General features: G+C 43.1%; 1 protein-coding gene across 7 annotated transcripts in view; it reads right to left on the reverse strand.

Moving 5' to 3' along the window:
- The window catches only part of CACNA2D4 (calcium voltage-gated channel auxiliary subunit alpha2delta 4), a 577533-nt gene that overhangs the window by 364832 nt on the left and 195862 nt on the right, over positions 1 to 16839 (reverse strand). For all 7 annotated transcript variants that reach the window (XM_033951433.1, XM_033951432.1, XM_033951431.1 and 4 more), the window contains one exon: positions 11750 to 11821. In XM_033951433.1, coding sequence (XP_033807324.1) covers positions 11750 to 11821 — 72 coding nt within the window. The remainder of the gene's footprint in view (positions 1 to 11749; positions 11822 to 16839) is intronic.

Consider the following 16839-nt stretch of genomic DNA (forward strand, 5'->3'; position numbering starts at 1 on the left):
ATCCAACTTTTGAACGACAAAAACACAGAGACATGAACGTCTGTCTGGCATCATTTTCAAAAATATGGCCCCACAGACGCCCCTGCAGAGTAGAGGATTAGCCTAGTGGTTAGTGCAATAGATTGTAAACCAAGGAACACAGGTTCAAACTCCACTACAACTCTATTTTTTGTAAATGTGATCCCTCTAGGGTATGAAAAATATCTACTGTACCTGAATGTACACCACTTCCATAGGCAGCAGAACCCACTCCCATAATAATAGTACTAATTGTAATGCCATTGTTTCAATTCATTTTTCATATATACACACAATATAGGGTAGACATGATCTGGGAACAATTCAGACTTCCAGATTGGAAACTTTTCTCTAAATTATTTATTAAATACACTAAATCTAATTGTCGATTGGATAACTGTCTGCCTAATGTATTGAGGAATGCTTCTTTTACCTTTAAATCTGATCTTTTCAAATAGATTAATTATATGCTGAAAGCGGAACAGTTCCCAAAGGAGATTGGCCAAATCTTAGGCATACCTATTGTAAAAAAATTCTAAAGAATCTATTACTTGCATTACTATGTATAGACCGATTGCCAGTATTCCATTATTTTCAAAGCTATTAAAAGGGTTTGTTATTAGGGTAGGCTATTAAAAGCTATTAGAAGGGTATTAGTCAATTTTGAACTAGTAAAATATTTGGAAAAATTTGCCATTCTCCACAATGTTCAATCAGGATTTTGCTCTGGCTATAGCACAGAGACAGTACTTGCCTCATTGCTTGATCATCTTCATGGACTGTTTAGTGCACTGATCCTTTGGTTGGATCTTAGCAGCACATTTGATTTGGTTGACCATGAGATCTTGTTGAGTTGTTTGGATTCGTTAGTTATCTCAGGAAATGTTTGGAAATGGTTCCAGGGTTTTCTGAAAAATAGATCCTATCAAGTATACAGTGTTGACAAATGTTGTTTTTTATGGAGTAACCCTTGTAGTATCCCACAGGGTTCTCCATTTTCGCCTTGCCCCTTTGGGTCATAAGAACATAAGAACATAAGAACTGCCATCTCCGGATCAGACCTTCGGTCCATCAAGTCCGGCGATCCGCACACGCGGAGGCCCTGCCAGGTGTACACCTGGTGTAATTTATAGTCCACCATATCTTTATATGCCTCTCTTAAGGAGATATGCATCTATTTTGCTCTTGAAGCCTAGGACGGTCGATTCCGCAATAATCTCCTCTGGGAGGGCATTCCAGGCGTCAACCACTCTCTGAGTGAAGCAGAACTTCCTGACATTAGTCCTGAACCTGTCCCCCCTTAGCTTCATTTCATGTCCTCTAGTCCGTGTCAAATTGGACAATGTAAATAATCTTCTCTGCTCTATTTTGTCGATTCCTTTCAGTATTTTGAAGGTCTCGATCATATCCCCACGCAGTCTCCTTTTCTCAAGGGAGAACAATCCTAGTGTTATAAGTCTATCCTCATATTCCAGTTTCTCCATACCCTTCACCAGTTTTGTTGCTCGTCTCTGCACCCTCTCCAGCAGTTTTATATCCTTCTTTAGGTAGGGAGACCAATGTTGGACGCAGTATTCCAAGTGTGGTCTGACCATTGCCCTATAAAGCGGCATTATAACTTTCTCCGATCTACTCGAGATTCCTTTCTTTATCATGCCCAACATTCTATTTGCCTTCTTTGCCACTGCCGCGCATTGTGCCGACGGCTTCAGGGTCCTATCTATCAGTACACCCAGGTCCTTTTCTTGTTCACTCTTCCCCAGAGTTGCACCTGACATTGTATACTCGTATTCCTTATTCTTATTGCCTAAATGCATTACCTTGCATTTCTCCACATTGAACTTCATCTGCCATTTCTCCGCCCATGTTTCTAACCGACACAAGTCGCTCTGGAGTTCCTCTCTATCCTCCTGCGATCTGATTGCCCGGCATAGTTTTGTATCGTCTGCAAACTTGATGATCTCACTGGATGTTCCTTCCTCCAGGTCATTGATATAAATATTAAAAAGGATCGGCCCAAGTACCGAGCCCTGGGGTACACCACTAGTCACTTTCTCCCAGTCGGAGAACTTCCCATTTATGCCCACTCTCTGCTTTCGGTTTTCCAGCCATTTGCCTATCCATCTTTGTATATCTCCCTCTATGCCATGGCTTTGTAGTTTCCTGAGAAGTCTTTCGTGTGGAACTTTGTCGAACGCTTTCTGGAAGTCCAAGTATATTATGTCCACCGGCTTCCCACTATCAATTTGCTCGTTCACGGTCTCAAAAAATTGGAGTAAATTCATCAAACATGATTTCCCTTTCCTGAATCCATGTTGACTGTGTTTCATCAAGTCGTGTGCGTCCAAGTGCCGGACTATGCTATCCTTGATCAGCGCTTCAACCATCTTGCCGGGGACCGACGTAAGACTCACAGGCCTATAGTTGCCCAGTTCCCCTCTCGATCCTTTTTTGAAAATTGGCGTGACGTTCGCTATCCTCCAGTTGTCCGGTATCTGTCCAGTTCTGATTGTCAGGTTTGCAAGTTTTTGCAATAACTCTCCGATTTCAGCCTTCAATTCCTTTAAGACTCTCGGGTGAATTCCATCCGGTCCAGGGGATTTGTCACTTTTAAGTTTGTCGATCTGATAGTATATCTGGTCTAAGTCCACTTCAACTGTGGTGAGGCTGTCTTCTGTTTCTCCTGCAAACACTTTCTCCACTTCAGGTATTGTTGAGGTGTCCTCCTTCGTAAAGACGGACGCAAAGAAGGAATTTAGTTTGTCTGCGATTTGTTTATCTTCCTTGATGTACCCTTTTCTTCCCTGGTCGTCCAGGGGTCCCACTACCTCTTTTGCAGGTTTTTTCCCTTTCACGTATCTAAAGAAGGGCTTGAAGTTTTTGGCCTCCTGGGCTATTTTTTCCTCATATTCCTGTTTGGCATCCCTCACCGCCTTGTGACATTTCTTCTGATCATCTTTATGTTTGTTCCAAGCTTCGGTTGTCTTTATGCATTTCCATTTTTTGAAAGAGTCCTTCTTTTCTTTTATGGCTTCCTTCACCTGTATGGTAAGCCATGCCGGTTCTCTTTTGCTCTTTGTTCTCCGATCTTTGGAAATCCTCGGAATGTAGAGATCTTGTGCTTCTGTGATAGTATTTTTCAGTAGGGAGTAGGGACCATGCCTGATCTACCGTTTCAAGTTTGTCCACCATCTTCTCGAGTCGTTTTTCTACCATGGCTCTCATGCGATCGTATTTACCCTTTTTAAAGTTTAAGGTGGTGGTTAAGGTTTTGGCATGTTTCCCTTTCCCGATGTCAAGTTTAAAGTTGATTACATTGTGATCACTCGTTCCCAGTGGAACCATGACTTCCACTTCTGTTATCGGTCCCATGAGGCCATTTAGGACCAAGTCCAAGGTGGCGTTGCCTCTTGTCGGCTCTTTTACCATTTGTTCCAGGAAGCAATCCCCTAGCACCTCCAGGAACTTGGCCTCCTTGCCGCAGTTGGAGGTTGCTAGTTTCCAGTCTATCCCTGGGAAATTGAAGTCTCCCAATATAATTACATTGCCTGTCTTGCATTCTTGTTTGATTTCCTCCATCATTTCTGAGTCAGTTTCCTTCGCCTGTCCTGGGGGACGATAGTAAAGGCCAATTTTCGTATCTGCGCCATATTGACCAGGAATTTTGATCCAGAGTGACTCAAGCTTCTCTTTCATTTCTGTTGTAACCATTTCAACAGAATCTATTCCCTCCTTAACATATAGAGCAATACCTCCACCTTTCTGCCCTACTTGATCTCTTCTATACAGTTTGTATCCCTGTAGTACTGTGTCCCATTTGTTTTCTTCATTCCACCATGTTTCTGTTATGCCAATGATATCCAATATGTCATGTCTCGCTATTGTCTCTAGTTCCCCCATTTTGTTACCTAGACTTCTAGCATTCGTATACATACATCTAAGTTCCCTTCGTGTTACCTTTTTGGACCTTCTACTCTTGGCCGTCCCTATAGTTTCAATTACGGTATCCTTTACTGCTCCTGTGTTATCACCCTTGTTTGCTGTGTGGTCGTCCCCTCCTGTGTCTGAGTTGTCCCTTCCTGCTTTTTCTCCCTTATTGGCTGTGAGGTCGTCTTCTCTTATGTAGGAGTAGTAGTCCTTGGTTTCTTCGTCGGGGCATCCTGCTATCCGTGCCATCGACCGGTGGTCGACTGTCGGCTTTCCCCTATCTTTCAGTTTAAAGCCTTCTCAATTGCCTTCTTCATGTTGCCTGCCAAAACTCTTGCTCCTTCCTTGTTGAGGTGTAGTCCGTCCCTTCTGTAGTACTTGCTTTTTCCCCAGAACGCCGTCCAGTTGCGCACGAAGTCGAAGCCTTCTTCTTCGCACCATCGTCTCATCCAGGCGTTGATTACTTGCAATTCCCCTTGTCTCTTTCCATCCACTCTTGGTACTGGGAGGATCTCAGAGAAGGCCACCTTCACCTCCCTGATCTTCAGTTGTCTTCCGAGTGAGCGGAGCTGGCCCTTCAGCTCTTCCCTGTCATACTTCCGCCCGCTCACATCATTTGTTCCCACGTGGATAAGCACAGCGGTGTCCTCTCCCCCTGCGCCATCTATGATCCTGGAGATCCTGTTGGTCACATCCTTCACTCTTGCTCCAGGCAGACAGGTGACGATTCTGTCCTCTCTTCCTCCTGCGGTGTGGCTGTCCACATGTCGTATAATGGAGTCGCCTACGATGATCCCCATCTTCTTTATTCGGGAGTTCCTTGGGGGGCGTAGGTCCACGTCCTTGGAGTAGGGCCAGTCTTCTTCCTCCAATGATACTCTTGAAATTGTTTCCTGTTCTTTGGGTGGGGCGATGTCTTCCTGTGCTCTCACTATTCCTCCTGGTGTGCGGTTGTCTCCTACCTCGTCTTCGGTTTCTTCTGTGTTTGCATGGGTGTCTTCTCTCCTCACATGGGTTTCCTGAGTACAGTTTTCCAGCCCTGGGATCTCTACGTGGTGCTGATGAGCTTCCTCTATGAACATTTCTAGTTTCTTGACCTCGTCGTTTGGGCTGTACTCCACTAGAATCTTCTCCTGTGCTCGGATTCTGTCTTCGAGTTCCATCACTGTTCCTTCCAATAGTCTTACCTGACATTTCAAGCTATCCATCTCCATGCATCGATTGCAAATGTATGCCTGGATCCCCGAAGGGAGGTAGTCATACATATTGCAGCCGATACAGAAGACCGGAAAGCTCACCTTCTGACTTCCTTGGGCTTCCATTTCTTGCTTCCCTCGTGTGTGCTTGTGTCCCTTGCCTGCTGCTTCCTTATGTTGCTTGCCTTGCTGTCTCTTTTGTGTGTGCTGTCTCCGCTCTACCTCACTTATTACATAGTCTCAAAGTTATATTTTATATCTACGTATCTATTATAGACATTACTATACTCATCCCTTTAACATCTGTTACAGTAGATATAAAAATCAGATCTAATTCATCTTGACACAAATAGAACAATCGACTTTCCAGTTTAAACTCAAACTTAATCCTGAAAAGACAAATTTTTTTCTGGCAAGTCCTAACAATAAAATCAAAGAAAGTGTTCCTCATCTTCAGGGTCAAAACTTTTCTATAGCCACCTCAATAAAAATATTGGGCGTAACATTAGATCAATATCTAACACTGGAAGATCACACAGATCTAATGATTAAAAAATGTTTTCGGCCCTTTGGAAACTCCGTACAATCAAAAAATATTTTGATCTAACCTCCTTTAGACTACTGGTGCAGTCTTCATTATTATCAATTTTGGACTATTGTAACATCATTTATCTAGAGTCATCTTAAAAAAATTATAAATAGATTAAGATTAATACAAAACACAGCAGTCGTCTGATTTTTGGGCTGAAAAAGTTTGATCATATTAGCCCATTTTATAAACAACTCCATTGGCTACCGTTTGAAGCCAGAGTGTTGTTTAAGTTTGGTTGTATTTGTTTTAAAACACTATTTGGTTCGACTCCTATTTACCTTATCTCCCATTTTGAAATATTTAAGTCAAACAAGGATACTCAAAAAAATTACTGGTTTGTATTCCTGGCACCAAAGGCACGTCGCTATCAGAGATTTTTAGAAAAAACATTAGCCTATCAAGCAGGAAAAATAAATACATGGTGGAATACACTATTGTCACAAACCCAGTCATACTATTCTTTTAGAAGGTTATTGAAAACTTATTTATTTGATAAATTTGTTACTGGATAGATATTGTGAAATGTTAATTGACTAAAATGATTTGTAACTTGAATATCACAGCTGTACCATATGATATGTAATGATCACTGTTTTGTAACAGTCCTCTTGATGTAAACCACCTAGAACTAATATGGTGTGGTGGAATACAAAAATAAAGTTGTTGTTATTATTATTAACAATACATAATGGATAACCACAAAATTAAACTACACTGTATGCTTCTCAACATTCATTCCTACCAGAACACCTGGTCTTGGTCACACATGCAGAAAACAGATAACCCCTATGCAAACACAGGAACAAAAAGAGAGAATAAATATATATATCTAACAAAATCCTGTGACACACATAGGAATTCTTTGAGCGTGGGAGATGTTACCGCCACGGCTGGCGCTAAAAACTGTGTTACGGTTATGTAAAAGGGGAAGTAAAAGAACTAATATACACAAACTAAACCCTAAGATGCCAGACTCTACATGCATTATAACACCAGAGAAATAGAAAGCAATTAATTTCTTCTTGAACAGTGCAAGATATAGATAGCAGATATAAATTCTCAAAACTGACACATTTCAAACACTAAATTGAAAATAAAATTATATTTCCTACCTTTGTTGTCTGGTGATTTTATTTTTCTATCATCTTTTCCCAGTCTCTGGTTGCAATTCCTTCTGTCTGTGCGCTGTGTTTCCAGGGCCTTCTTATCAATTTGCTGTTTTTCTCTCCTTCTTCACTTTTGTTAGCATTACCTTTTAACATTCAACTTTCTTCCATTTTTCTGCTTTCTTCTCAAAATCTACTTTTCCATTTCTTCCCTTCCTATCTATCCATGTGTACCATCTTCTCTCTTTCTTCACCCCTATTCCCATCTATCCATAAGAAGCATTTCTTCTATCTCTCTTCCCTGCCACACTCATTGCTGTGCTCATCTCCTCCCTCTCTCTCCTCTTCCCCTCCATCCTTGTGCATTATCTCCTCCCTCTCTCATGGTCTGACATCTTTGTCTTCCCCCTTCTCCCCTCCTGTGGTCTGGCTTCTCTCTCCTGTCCCATAGTCCGGCATCTCTCTCTTCTTCCCTCCTACTTCCCATGGTCTAACATCTCTCTCCTTCTCTTCCCTCCTTCCTGCAGTCTGGCATCTCTCTCTCCTCCCCTTCCTCCATTCTAGCATCTCTCTCTCCACCCTTTCTCTTCCCTGGTCTGGCATCTGTCTCTCTCCTTCCCCTTCCAGTGGTCTGACAACTCTCTCTCTCATTCCATCACCATTCTCCAGAACCCAACATCTCCCTTCTTTGAGTCATCTCTCCTTCCTCCCAGTGTAACATTTCTCTTTTCTTCCTCTCCACCACTATCATGTCCAACAATTATCCCTATTTCTTCCTTTCCCTATGTATACCATCTCTCTTTCCCTCCCACTCCATGCACCTATGTCCAACAATTCTCTTTTTCTCTTCCCTCCCCCACTGGCAGCATCTCTTTTTCCCTTCCTACCCAGTACCCCATCCATGCAGCATCTGTCCTTTCCAAACCCCCAGCCCATGCAGCATCTGTAATTCCCAACCCCTTCCCAGTCTGTGCAGCATCTGTCCTTCCCAACCCCCTCCCAGCCCATGCAACATCTGTCATCTGTCATCCCTGTCTTCCCCCAGCCTGTAGCATGTAACGTATGTTCTTCTACCTCCCCAGCAGGACCCTGCGGTACGACATCTCTTTTCAGCTCCCAACTTCCCCACACCTCCTCCCAGTCAAGTTTCAAGTTTCAAGTTTATTCAATCTTTTGATGAATCGCCTATAACAATTTCTAAGCGATGTACATATAGTAATAAAAAGAGATAAGAAACTTAACATAATAATTATTAACATGACATAAGATAAAAACATTTAAAACATACTTGAGGGGCAAGGGAAATTTAAAAAAGTTACAATTTCAGGTTATGTAAGAAAAGAGGGAAAGTACAAAAGGTAGGGTAAAAAGATAGAACAAAATGGCTCAAGCAAACTTCGTTAACTTCTTTAACAATAATATCAGATCATAAGTAATTTAAGAGAGCTATTAAAAGTCGAAGGCATCATTAAATAAATATGTTTTTAAAAGTTTTTTAAATGTTGTGATATTTTTCTCTGTTCTAATAAATTGAGGAAGTTTATTCCACCTTTGTGGGCCGGCGACAGTAAAAGTGTCAGCTCTTCTGGTGCCTATAATTTTTAAAGATGGAACTGTTAATAAGCATTGGTCGGAAGAGCGAAGAGATCGATGAGGATTATATGGAATTAAAGTTTTGGAGATAAATTGGGGTTCGTTGGATGTTAAGGTTTTGAAAATTAGAAACATTAATTTAAAACAGATCCTGTGATTTACTGGTAACCAGTGTGCATCTTTTAGTAATGGAGTCACTGTTATTTTAAATCTTCGGGCAGTTGCAGCGTCAAAAAGTTCAGCCTTCTGCTTGTCCTGGAATTCTTCAGTCAGCAGCAGCCTGCCTAGGCGGGATCAGGAAGTTGCTGCTGAATGAAGACTTCCGGGGCAGGCCAACAGCAGAAGGCTGATCTTGTTGACACTGAAGCTACACAAAGATTTAAAATAATAGTGACAGGGGGGACACTAAAATAATAGTGGGAAAATAATAGGGGAAAATAATAGTGACAGGTATGGAGCTCTACAGGCAGCTGCGGTGTCAACAAGATCAGCCTTCTGCCATCGGCCTGCCCCAGAAGTCTTCATTCAGCAGCGACTTCCTGTCCTAGGCAGGCTGCTGCTGAATGAAGGGTTCTGGGGCAGGCCTGACGCTGTGGCGGCCTGACGATTTAAAATTACAGCAACCGGAGAGGAGGTGTGGGGGAGTCAGGAGCTGAAAAGAGATGTGCCGAAGGAACCCACTTGGGGGGTGAGTATGTAGGAAAGAATAACACGCTGCCAACTTTTGGGGAGGCCACAGTTCCTGTGGCCTTCCTCCCCCCCTCCCCCCCCCCCCCCCGTTCTGATGCCTATGACCACTTCAATAGCCTTCAGGCTTGCAGGTGCCTTATATACAATATGTAGGTACAGTAGGTAAAAAGAAGCAGGGGAGACCAAAGGCCCATTAGCTGGATACCATCAAGAATGACATGGGAATGAACATCAAGCAATTGAAAGATGCTGTGGAAAACAGGGAAGCATGGCAAGGACTGGCCTACAGAGTATCCAAGGGTCGGACACAACTGAATAGAAAGTAGTGGTAGGTATTTTTCTGTTTCTGGAGCTGAAATGGGACTTGAACCTGGGTCCCTCTGTTCTCAGTCTACTGTAGTGATCACTAGGCTACTCTTCTATCCCACTTGCTTGTTTATGCAGAATGGCCATAATACCTGCAGCTGACATACAGTCTGGTTTTCCTTTCAGGTGGTAGGGAGAGAGTCAGCAACCACTGGGAGATTCATGTAGGGTCATGCCTTAATCCCTCCAGTGGTCAGCTGCTCATTTAGAACCACATTTAGTAACTAGGGTGCGACTGATTCAGGTCTACAAGAAAACATTCTTCTTTTTAGAAATGGACATTTCTGTTACTTCAAAAATCCATATTGGCCATCCTACTTTAGGGCCCTCCCTAGTCCTTGCCCAAAACACATCCACAATATACCTTGCTATCTGGATGAACTGTAGTGTGAAATTCCAAATTTTGACTTTCCAAAATTAGGATTTGGAAGTGTTTAACAGATAGACCTTTTTTAGGCATTTTATGACGTCCATCTGCTTTGAAAATGAGCATAATAGCCACTATCTCCCTCCTATCACTATAAAAGCACTAAGCAACTACAGACCAATTGCTTTCATACCACTCTTTGTAAAGATCATGGAGGGGCTGGTACACTCCCAATTAATGGAATATTAGACCAGTTCTTACTCCTTCATGAGACTCAATCCGGCTTTAGACCGCTTTTCAGCACAGAAACGGTAATTGCGGCCATCTTAGATTACTTGCACCTATTTTTAAGCAAAGGCCTCAGTGCCCTGATCATGGGATTCGACATGAGCTCTGCCTTTGACCTTGTAGACCATGTGAATTTGCTACAGTGTCTAGACGCTATTGGCATCAGAGGCGAAGTGCTAAACTGGTTTCATGGTTTCCTTTTGTCCCGAACCTATCAGGTTCGCTTCAACAATGATCTCTCCAACACCTGGAGCAACCCATCCGGCGTTCCGCAAGGGTCCCCACTATCCCCTCTGCTTTTCAATATCTACATGACCTCACTGAGCGTTCAATTAATCCAGCTGGGGATAAAATTATTCAGTTACGCTGATGACTTCACAATTATTATCCCATTTGCCAACTTCATCTCGGAAACAATTCCAAAAGCATCAGAAGCCATAAACTTGATGGAACATTGGATGACAGACTTCAAACTCAAGCTCAATACTGAGAAGACAAAATTCTTTGTCGCTTCACCGCGCCCTCTTGACACCAAAACCCCACAAGACATCAACAAACATAACTACCCCATACAGACCACCATTAAAATACTGGGTGTAACTCTGGACCAATGCCTCACCATGAAAGATCAGGTGGACTCCCTAATCAAAAAGAGTTTTTTCACCCTCTGGAAACTTAAATCCATTAAAGCATACTTTGATAACTCTGCCTTCAGAATCTTGGTACAATCCCTCGTATTAAGTCAACTCGACTACTGTAACATCGCCTACTTAGCAATCCCCCAAAAGAATATGCAACGATTACAACTAATGCAAAACACTGCGGTCAGACTAATCTTCGGTCTAAAGAAGTTCGATCACGCCATACTTCAAACAGCTACACTGGCTGCCGATGGAAGCTCATGTAAAGTTTAAGTTCGCCTGCCTCTGTTTTAAAGTTTTCTACGGTCTAACCCCTAAATACATCACTGACCTATTCTCCTTCTCAGCCAACAAACACAAGAGAAGCTCCCACTCGCACTTCGTTTCTCCCCCGGTTAGAGGATGCAAACTAAAAAAATACCATGAGCATCTACTCTCACATCAGGCTGCTCTATGGGGTAAAGACCTAGAACAACTCCTATTGCCCACCACTTATGAGGTATTCAGGAAACGCCTCAAAACTCACCTATTCCTGAAATACCTAGACAGCTGACCCACTTCCCTCCTTCCCCTCTCTTGCCCTTTCTCCCCATTGTTCCCACATCCCTTAAGTTAACTCAACTTGTACGTCAACTCAACTTGTACTCCACTAATCTTCTGTAAACCGCATAGAACTTAACGGTATTGCGGTATATAAACTGTTATTATTATTAAGCAGGTTTCAATTGGCAGCATGAGAAAAAGCTGAGGAGGGCAAAAATTTCCAATATGTAACTCAGTGGTTTTATAGAATAGAGGGTAATGACAAAAATCCTTCTTTAAGTCTGAGAAGATCATTTTCAAACCTAAATTAATATTTAGGACTTAGCAGGAGTGAATGTGAGATTAGGTTCTCCACAAGTTCCCATTCCACCACCTGTTGTCCCATCTTAACTCTCCACGGCCAAGAGATAATACGCTCTTACCCCTTTATCCACTGGGACCTTCACATCCATAGATAGGTAGCCAGTCTTCCCATTGATCATTGCTGTTCTCAGCTGCACATGAGAAGAACATGTTAGCACTTTCAAGATACATGACTACCTGATAATTTGTATCTTGATCCACAAATGAAAGGGGCATACTCATATTTAAGAACATGGTTACAATTTTGTTGATATGTTATAATCTTATGTATTAGGTGCTTCATTATGCTTGATTTTTGGAATCCACTATGTCTTAATATTATATCTGAGCAGTGCAGAATATACATGGCTTATTAAGTTAGATAAACGAAATGAAATTATCCAATCCTACTCCTACACTTTGCTGAGCAACTAATGGCATTTACCAAGTTAACCTAGCACACCTAGTTTTAATGAACACTCACATATTCACACTTGCCAGAATCTTATAAGATCTCACAAAACATATATTGTTTTAGTGATTACTATTCAGCTGTCAGCAGTGAGGGCCTGATTCTCAAAACGCACGTCCCAACTGCAGGCAGCGGTAGGTGTCCTACTGCCGTCTGGCAGCCAATCGGAACACATATTTTTTTAAAAAATTTGTTTAAAAAAGGATGCCTATATTGTAAGCATCTAAAGCGCGTCTATGGAGACACATAGGGCCGCTTAAGCATGCCCAAGGTAAAGTGTGGGCATGGTTTTGACCAAAAGTGCCTTGGTCATGCTTAAGCATCCCTAGGTGAGACAGATGCCTTAAATGTAGGCCTGCAAAATGCTGGCCTCCATTTAAGGAGTCTGTTCAGTGATGTAGACACAATTCTCTTTAGGATACTGATGCGTGATTGACACAAGATTAGCAGCTGTCTCTTAGGCATCTGCCAAGATCGTTATCCTAAAGAGAATCAGGCCCTGAGTGTTTTGCTCACCATCAATAGTGTTATTCGCAGATATTCAAAGCCGGAACTTGTGCAGCCATGAGTTACCACATAAAAATAGGATTATACATATATGTGGACCCATTTATGCGCTAACTCTGGCCACTTAAGTGATTAATATCAGAACTTAAGCGGCCATGTGCTTACTCCACCCCTGGCTTTGCGTTTGGCGCTAACCGCAATATACATCAACATTAAGTCAGTTAATGTATAGCGGCCGCGGCTGATGACTGTCCCCCCACCCCCGTACGATCACGGCAGGAAGGAGCCCAATCCTTCCTGCCCCATGACCGCCCCCCCCCACCGTACAATCACGGCAGGAGAGAGCCCAACCCTTCCTGCCCGATGACCGCCCACCATTTCCCGAAGATCGCCAGCAGGAGCATGCCCAATCCCTCCTGCCAGACCCCCCCAATAAACCCCTCCATCCCTGAACCCCCCAATGAAATACCACAACCCCCCTCCCCGAAACTCCCCATCCCGAATGAACCCTCCCCTCGCTGGGCTCACCAAGCAAGTTGGACAGACAGACGGGAACGTATACAGAATGAAGTTCAGCAACAGTTATATCAACCCCCAATGAAGGCTGGCTTGGATGAAATGTTCTGGATGAAGTAGAGCGTTGGGTATTTGTTGAAATACTTACCAATGTTGGTTCTGGTAAAAGGCCAGTTAAGATAAGTGTTGCTGTTTCTTCTATTGATATAGTATATACAAACAATTTTGTTTATATTCTTTCATTCTTGATTTTTCTTTTTTTTTTCCTTTTTTGAAATATGGTGTTGCGTTAGGGCATGAAAACAAAAATAAACTTTGACAATTTTAATCCTAATAAAGTTTTAATACTAATAAAGTTTATATTTAAGGGTGGGATGGATGTTCGACGTAAATGATTATATGGCATTTTACCAATTCAGGATAAGGACCTGAAATAACATATTCTCTTTGCAAAGCCATTGCCATGGTTCCTATATGTGGCCTGCGGCTGACCCGGAAGCCTTCCCTCTTATGTCAGAGAGTCAGTGAAGAGAAGTGCGGCTGGGAGGAGGCAGCCGGCAAGTGGAGGTAAACACCCATGAGAGTGAGGGAGGCACAATTTTGGGACACAGAACGGAGGGAAGAACAACAAGGGGTCTGGTGGGACACTGAAGAGAGGAGGAGGGTCACATTTGGACACTAAGGGAGGAAGAGGGTCACATTTGGCACAGGAGGGGAGAGGCAGGACCCCGTTTCGTAAATACGAGTCTGATCTATGTCGGGCATTCTTAAACCAGGGACTGCCTGTAATTAGAGTGGGATATAGGCCTGAGTCCCAGTCTCTGTGGTTGATTACAATGCCCACTGGGCTACCCCAGGAACTTGCTTGCTGTCCTGATAGTACTGGTCATAACATCTGAAGCTATCAGACAAGCAGGTATGTACTGTTTCATTCACATCTTTGGAGGGTAAGATGGGGTCAGTGACCAATGGAGGAGGGGTGTGTGTGCCTTTATCCCTCCAGTGGTCATCTGGTCAGTTTTTGCACCTTTTTGAACTTATTCATTGTTAAAACATAAGAACTTAAGAAGTTGCCTCCACTGGGTCAGACCAGAGGTCCATCCCGCCCAGCGGTCCACTCCCGCGGTGGCCCATCAGGTCCGCGACCTGTGAAGTGGTTTCTGACCACTTCTATAACCTACCTCAAGTTCTATCTGTACCCCTCTTTCCCCTTATCCTCCAGGAACCTATCCAAACCTTCCTTGAACCCCTGTACAGAGTTCTGGCTTATCACCTCCTCCAGAAGCTTGTTCCAGGTGTCCACCACCCTCTGGGTAAAAAAGAACTTCCTAGCATTTGTTCTAAACCTGTCCCCTTTCAATTTCTCCGAGTGACCCCTAGTGCTTGTGGCTCCCCACAGTTTGAAGAATCTGTCCTTATTCACTTTCTCTATGCCCTTTAGGATTTTGAAGGTTTCTCAATCTCCTCTTCTCCAGGGAGAACAGCCCCAGCGTTTTTAACCTGTCAGCGTATGAGAAATTTTCCATACCTTTTATCAGTTTAGTCGCCCTCCTCTGCACTCCCTCGAGTACCGCCATGTCCTTCTTGAGGTACGGCGACCAGTATTGAACACAGTACTCTAGGTGCGGGCGCACCATTGCGCGATACAGCAGCATGATGACTTCCTTCGTCCTGGTTGTGATACCTTTTTTGATGATGCCCAGCATTCTGTTTGCTTTCTTTGAGGCTATCGCACACTGCGCCGATGGTTTCAGTGATGTGTCGACCATCACCCCCAGGTCCCTTTCAAGGTTACTCACCCCTAGCAGTGTTCCCCCCATTTTGTAGCTGAACATCGGGTTCTTTTTCCCTACATGCATGACTTTGCATTTCTCTACGTTAAAATTCATTTGCCACTTTTTTGCCCAGTCTTCCAGTCTCGTTAGGTCCCTTTGCAGGGCTTCACAGTCTTCTGTGTTTCTAACCCTGCTGCAGAGTTTGGTGTCATCAGCAAATTTGATAACCTCACATTTTGTCCCCGTTTCCAGATCGTTAATAAATATATTGAACAATAGAGGTCCCAGCACCGACCCCTGTGGAACTCCGCTCGTGACCCATTGCCAGTCTGAGTATTGGCCCTTTACTCCAACCCTCTGTTTCCTGCCTGCCAACCAGTGTTTGATCCATCGGTAGATATCCCCTTGCACCCCGTGGTTCCACAGCTTTTTTAGTAGCCGTTCGTGAGGTACCTTGTCGAAGGCTTTTTGGAAGTCAAGATAAATGATGTCTATGGATTCCCCCTTATCTATCTGGCTGTTTATTCCCTCAAAGAAGTACAGCAAGTTCGTGAGGCACGACCTTCCCTTGCAGAAGCCATGCTGGCTCGCCTTCAGTTGTCCATTGTTTTCTATGTGTTCGCAGATTGTGTCCTTTACCATTGCTTCCATCATCTTTCCCGGAACCGAGGTCAAGCTCACAGGCCTTAGTTTCCCGGGTCACCCCTTGATCCCTTCTTAAAGATGGGCGTGACATTTGCTATTTTCCAGTCCTCTGGGATCTCCCCAGTTTTTAGGGAGAGGTTACATATTTGGCGAAGTGTCTCTGCTATTTCATTTCTCAGTTCTTTTAGTACCCTTGGGTGGATGCTGTCCGGGCCCGGTGATTTGTTGCTCTTCGGTCTGTCTATCTGTCTGAGGACATCCTCTTTGCTTACCTCTAGTTGTACCAGCCTTTCGTCGTGTTCTCCGTTTATAATCACCTCGGGTTCTGGGATATTGGATGTGTCCTCTCTGGTGAAGACTGACGAGAAGAATTTGTTTAACCTGTCAGCTATCTCTTTTTCCTCCTTTATCGCTCCTTTCCTGTCTCCGTCGTCCAGTGGTCCCACTTCCTCTCTGGCTGGTTGTTTCCCTTTCACATACCTGAAGAAGGGTTTGAAGTTTCTTGCTTCTCCTGCCAGTCTTTCCTCATATTCTCTCTTTGCTTTCCTGACCTCTCGATGGCATTCTTTCTGGTGTCTTTTGTGCTCTTCCTGGTTTTCCTTTGTTGGTTCCTTTTTCCATTTCTTGAAGGATGATTTCTTGTCGCTTATCGCCTTATTAACTGCAGTTGTTATCCATGCTGGGTTTCTAGTTCGATTTTTTTTGCACCTTTTCCTGAACCCAAATTTCCATGTTATTCGCTGTGTTTGCCTTTGTACTGTGCTTCCGACTGTGCTCTCTTTTAATAAACATGATATTACAAAAAAACAAATCAAAACATAAACGCCAAATTAGAACAAATTATTCAATGGCTCAGAGACAACATGCTGGCATAAAACATGTCAAAATCAACGTCAATGTTGTTGCCGTGAAAAGAGGACCTCACATTGCCATCTCAAATTACCTTAGATAAAATCCCACTACAAACTGTTAAGTTCACAAAGATCTTAGGAATAACCTTGATCACAAGCTTTCTTATCACAATCAAATTAGCTCTGTAGTGAAATCCTGTTTTTACAAACTGTGATTAATCAGATCATTATCAAAAATATTAGATCCAGCAGCTTTAAATATTTTGATTCACTCCCTCATAATATCAAGGCCGGACTACTGTAACTCATTATATAAAGGAATTTCCCAGAAAGAACTCAAAAGGCTACAAATAATTCCAAATGCAGCTATAAAGATCATCACAAACTCAAAAAAATTTGACCAC

The sequence above is a fragment of the Geotrypetes seraphini genome, chromosome 7 (genome assembly GCF_902459505.1).
Source record: "Geotrypetes seraphini chromosome 7, aGeoSer1.1, whole genome shotgun sequence".
In the NCBI taxonomy this organism is placed as follows: Eukaryota; Metazoa; Chordata; class Amphibia; order Gymnophiona; family Dermophiidae; genus Geotrypetes; species Geotrypetes seraphini.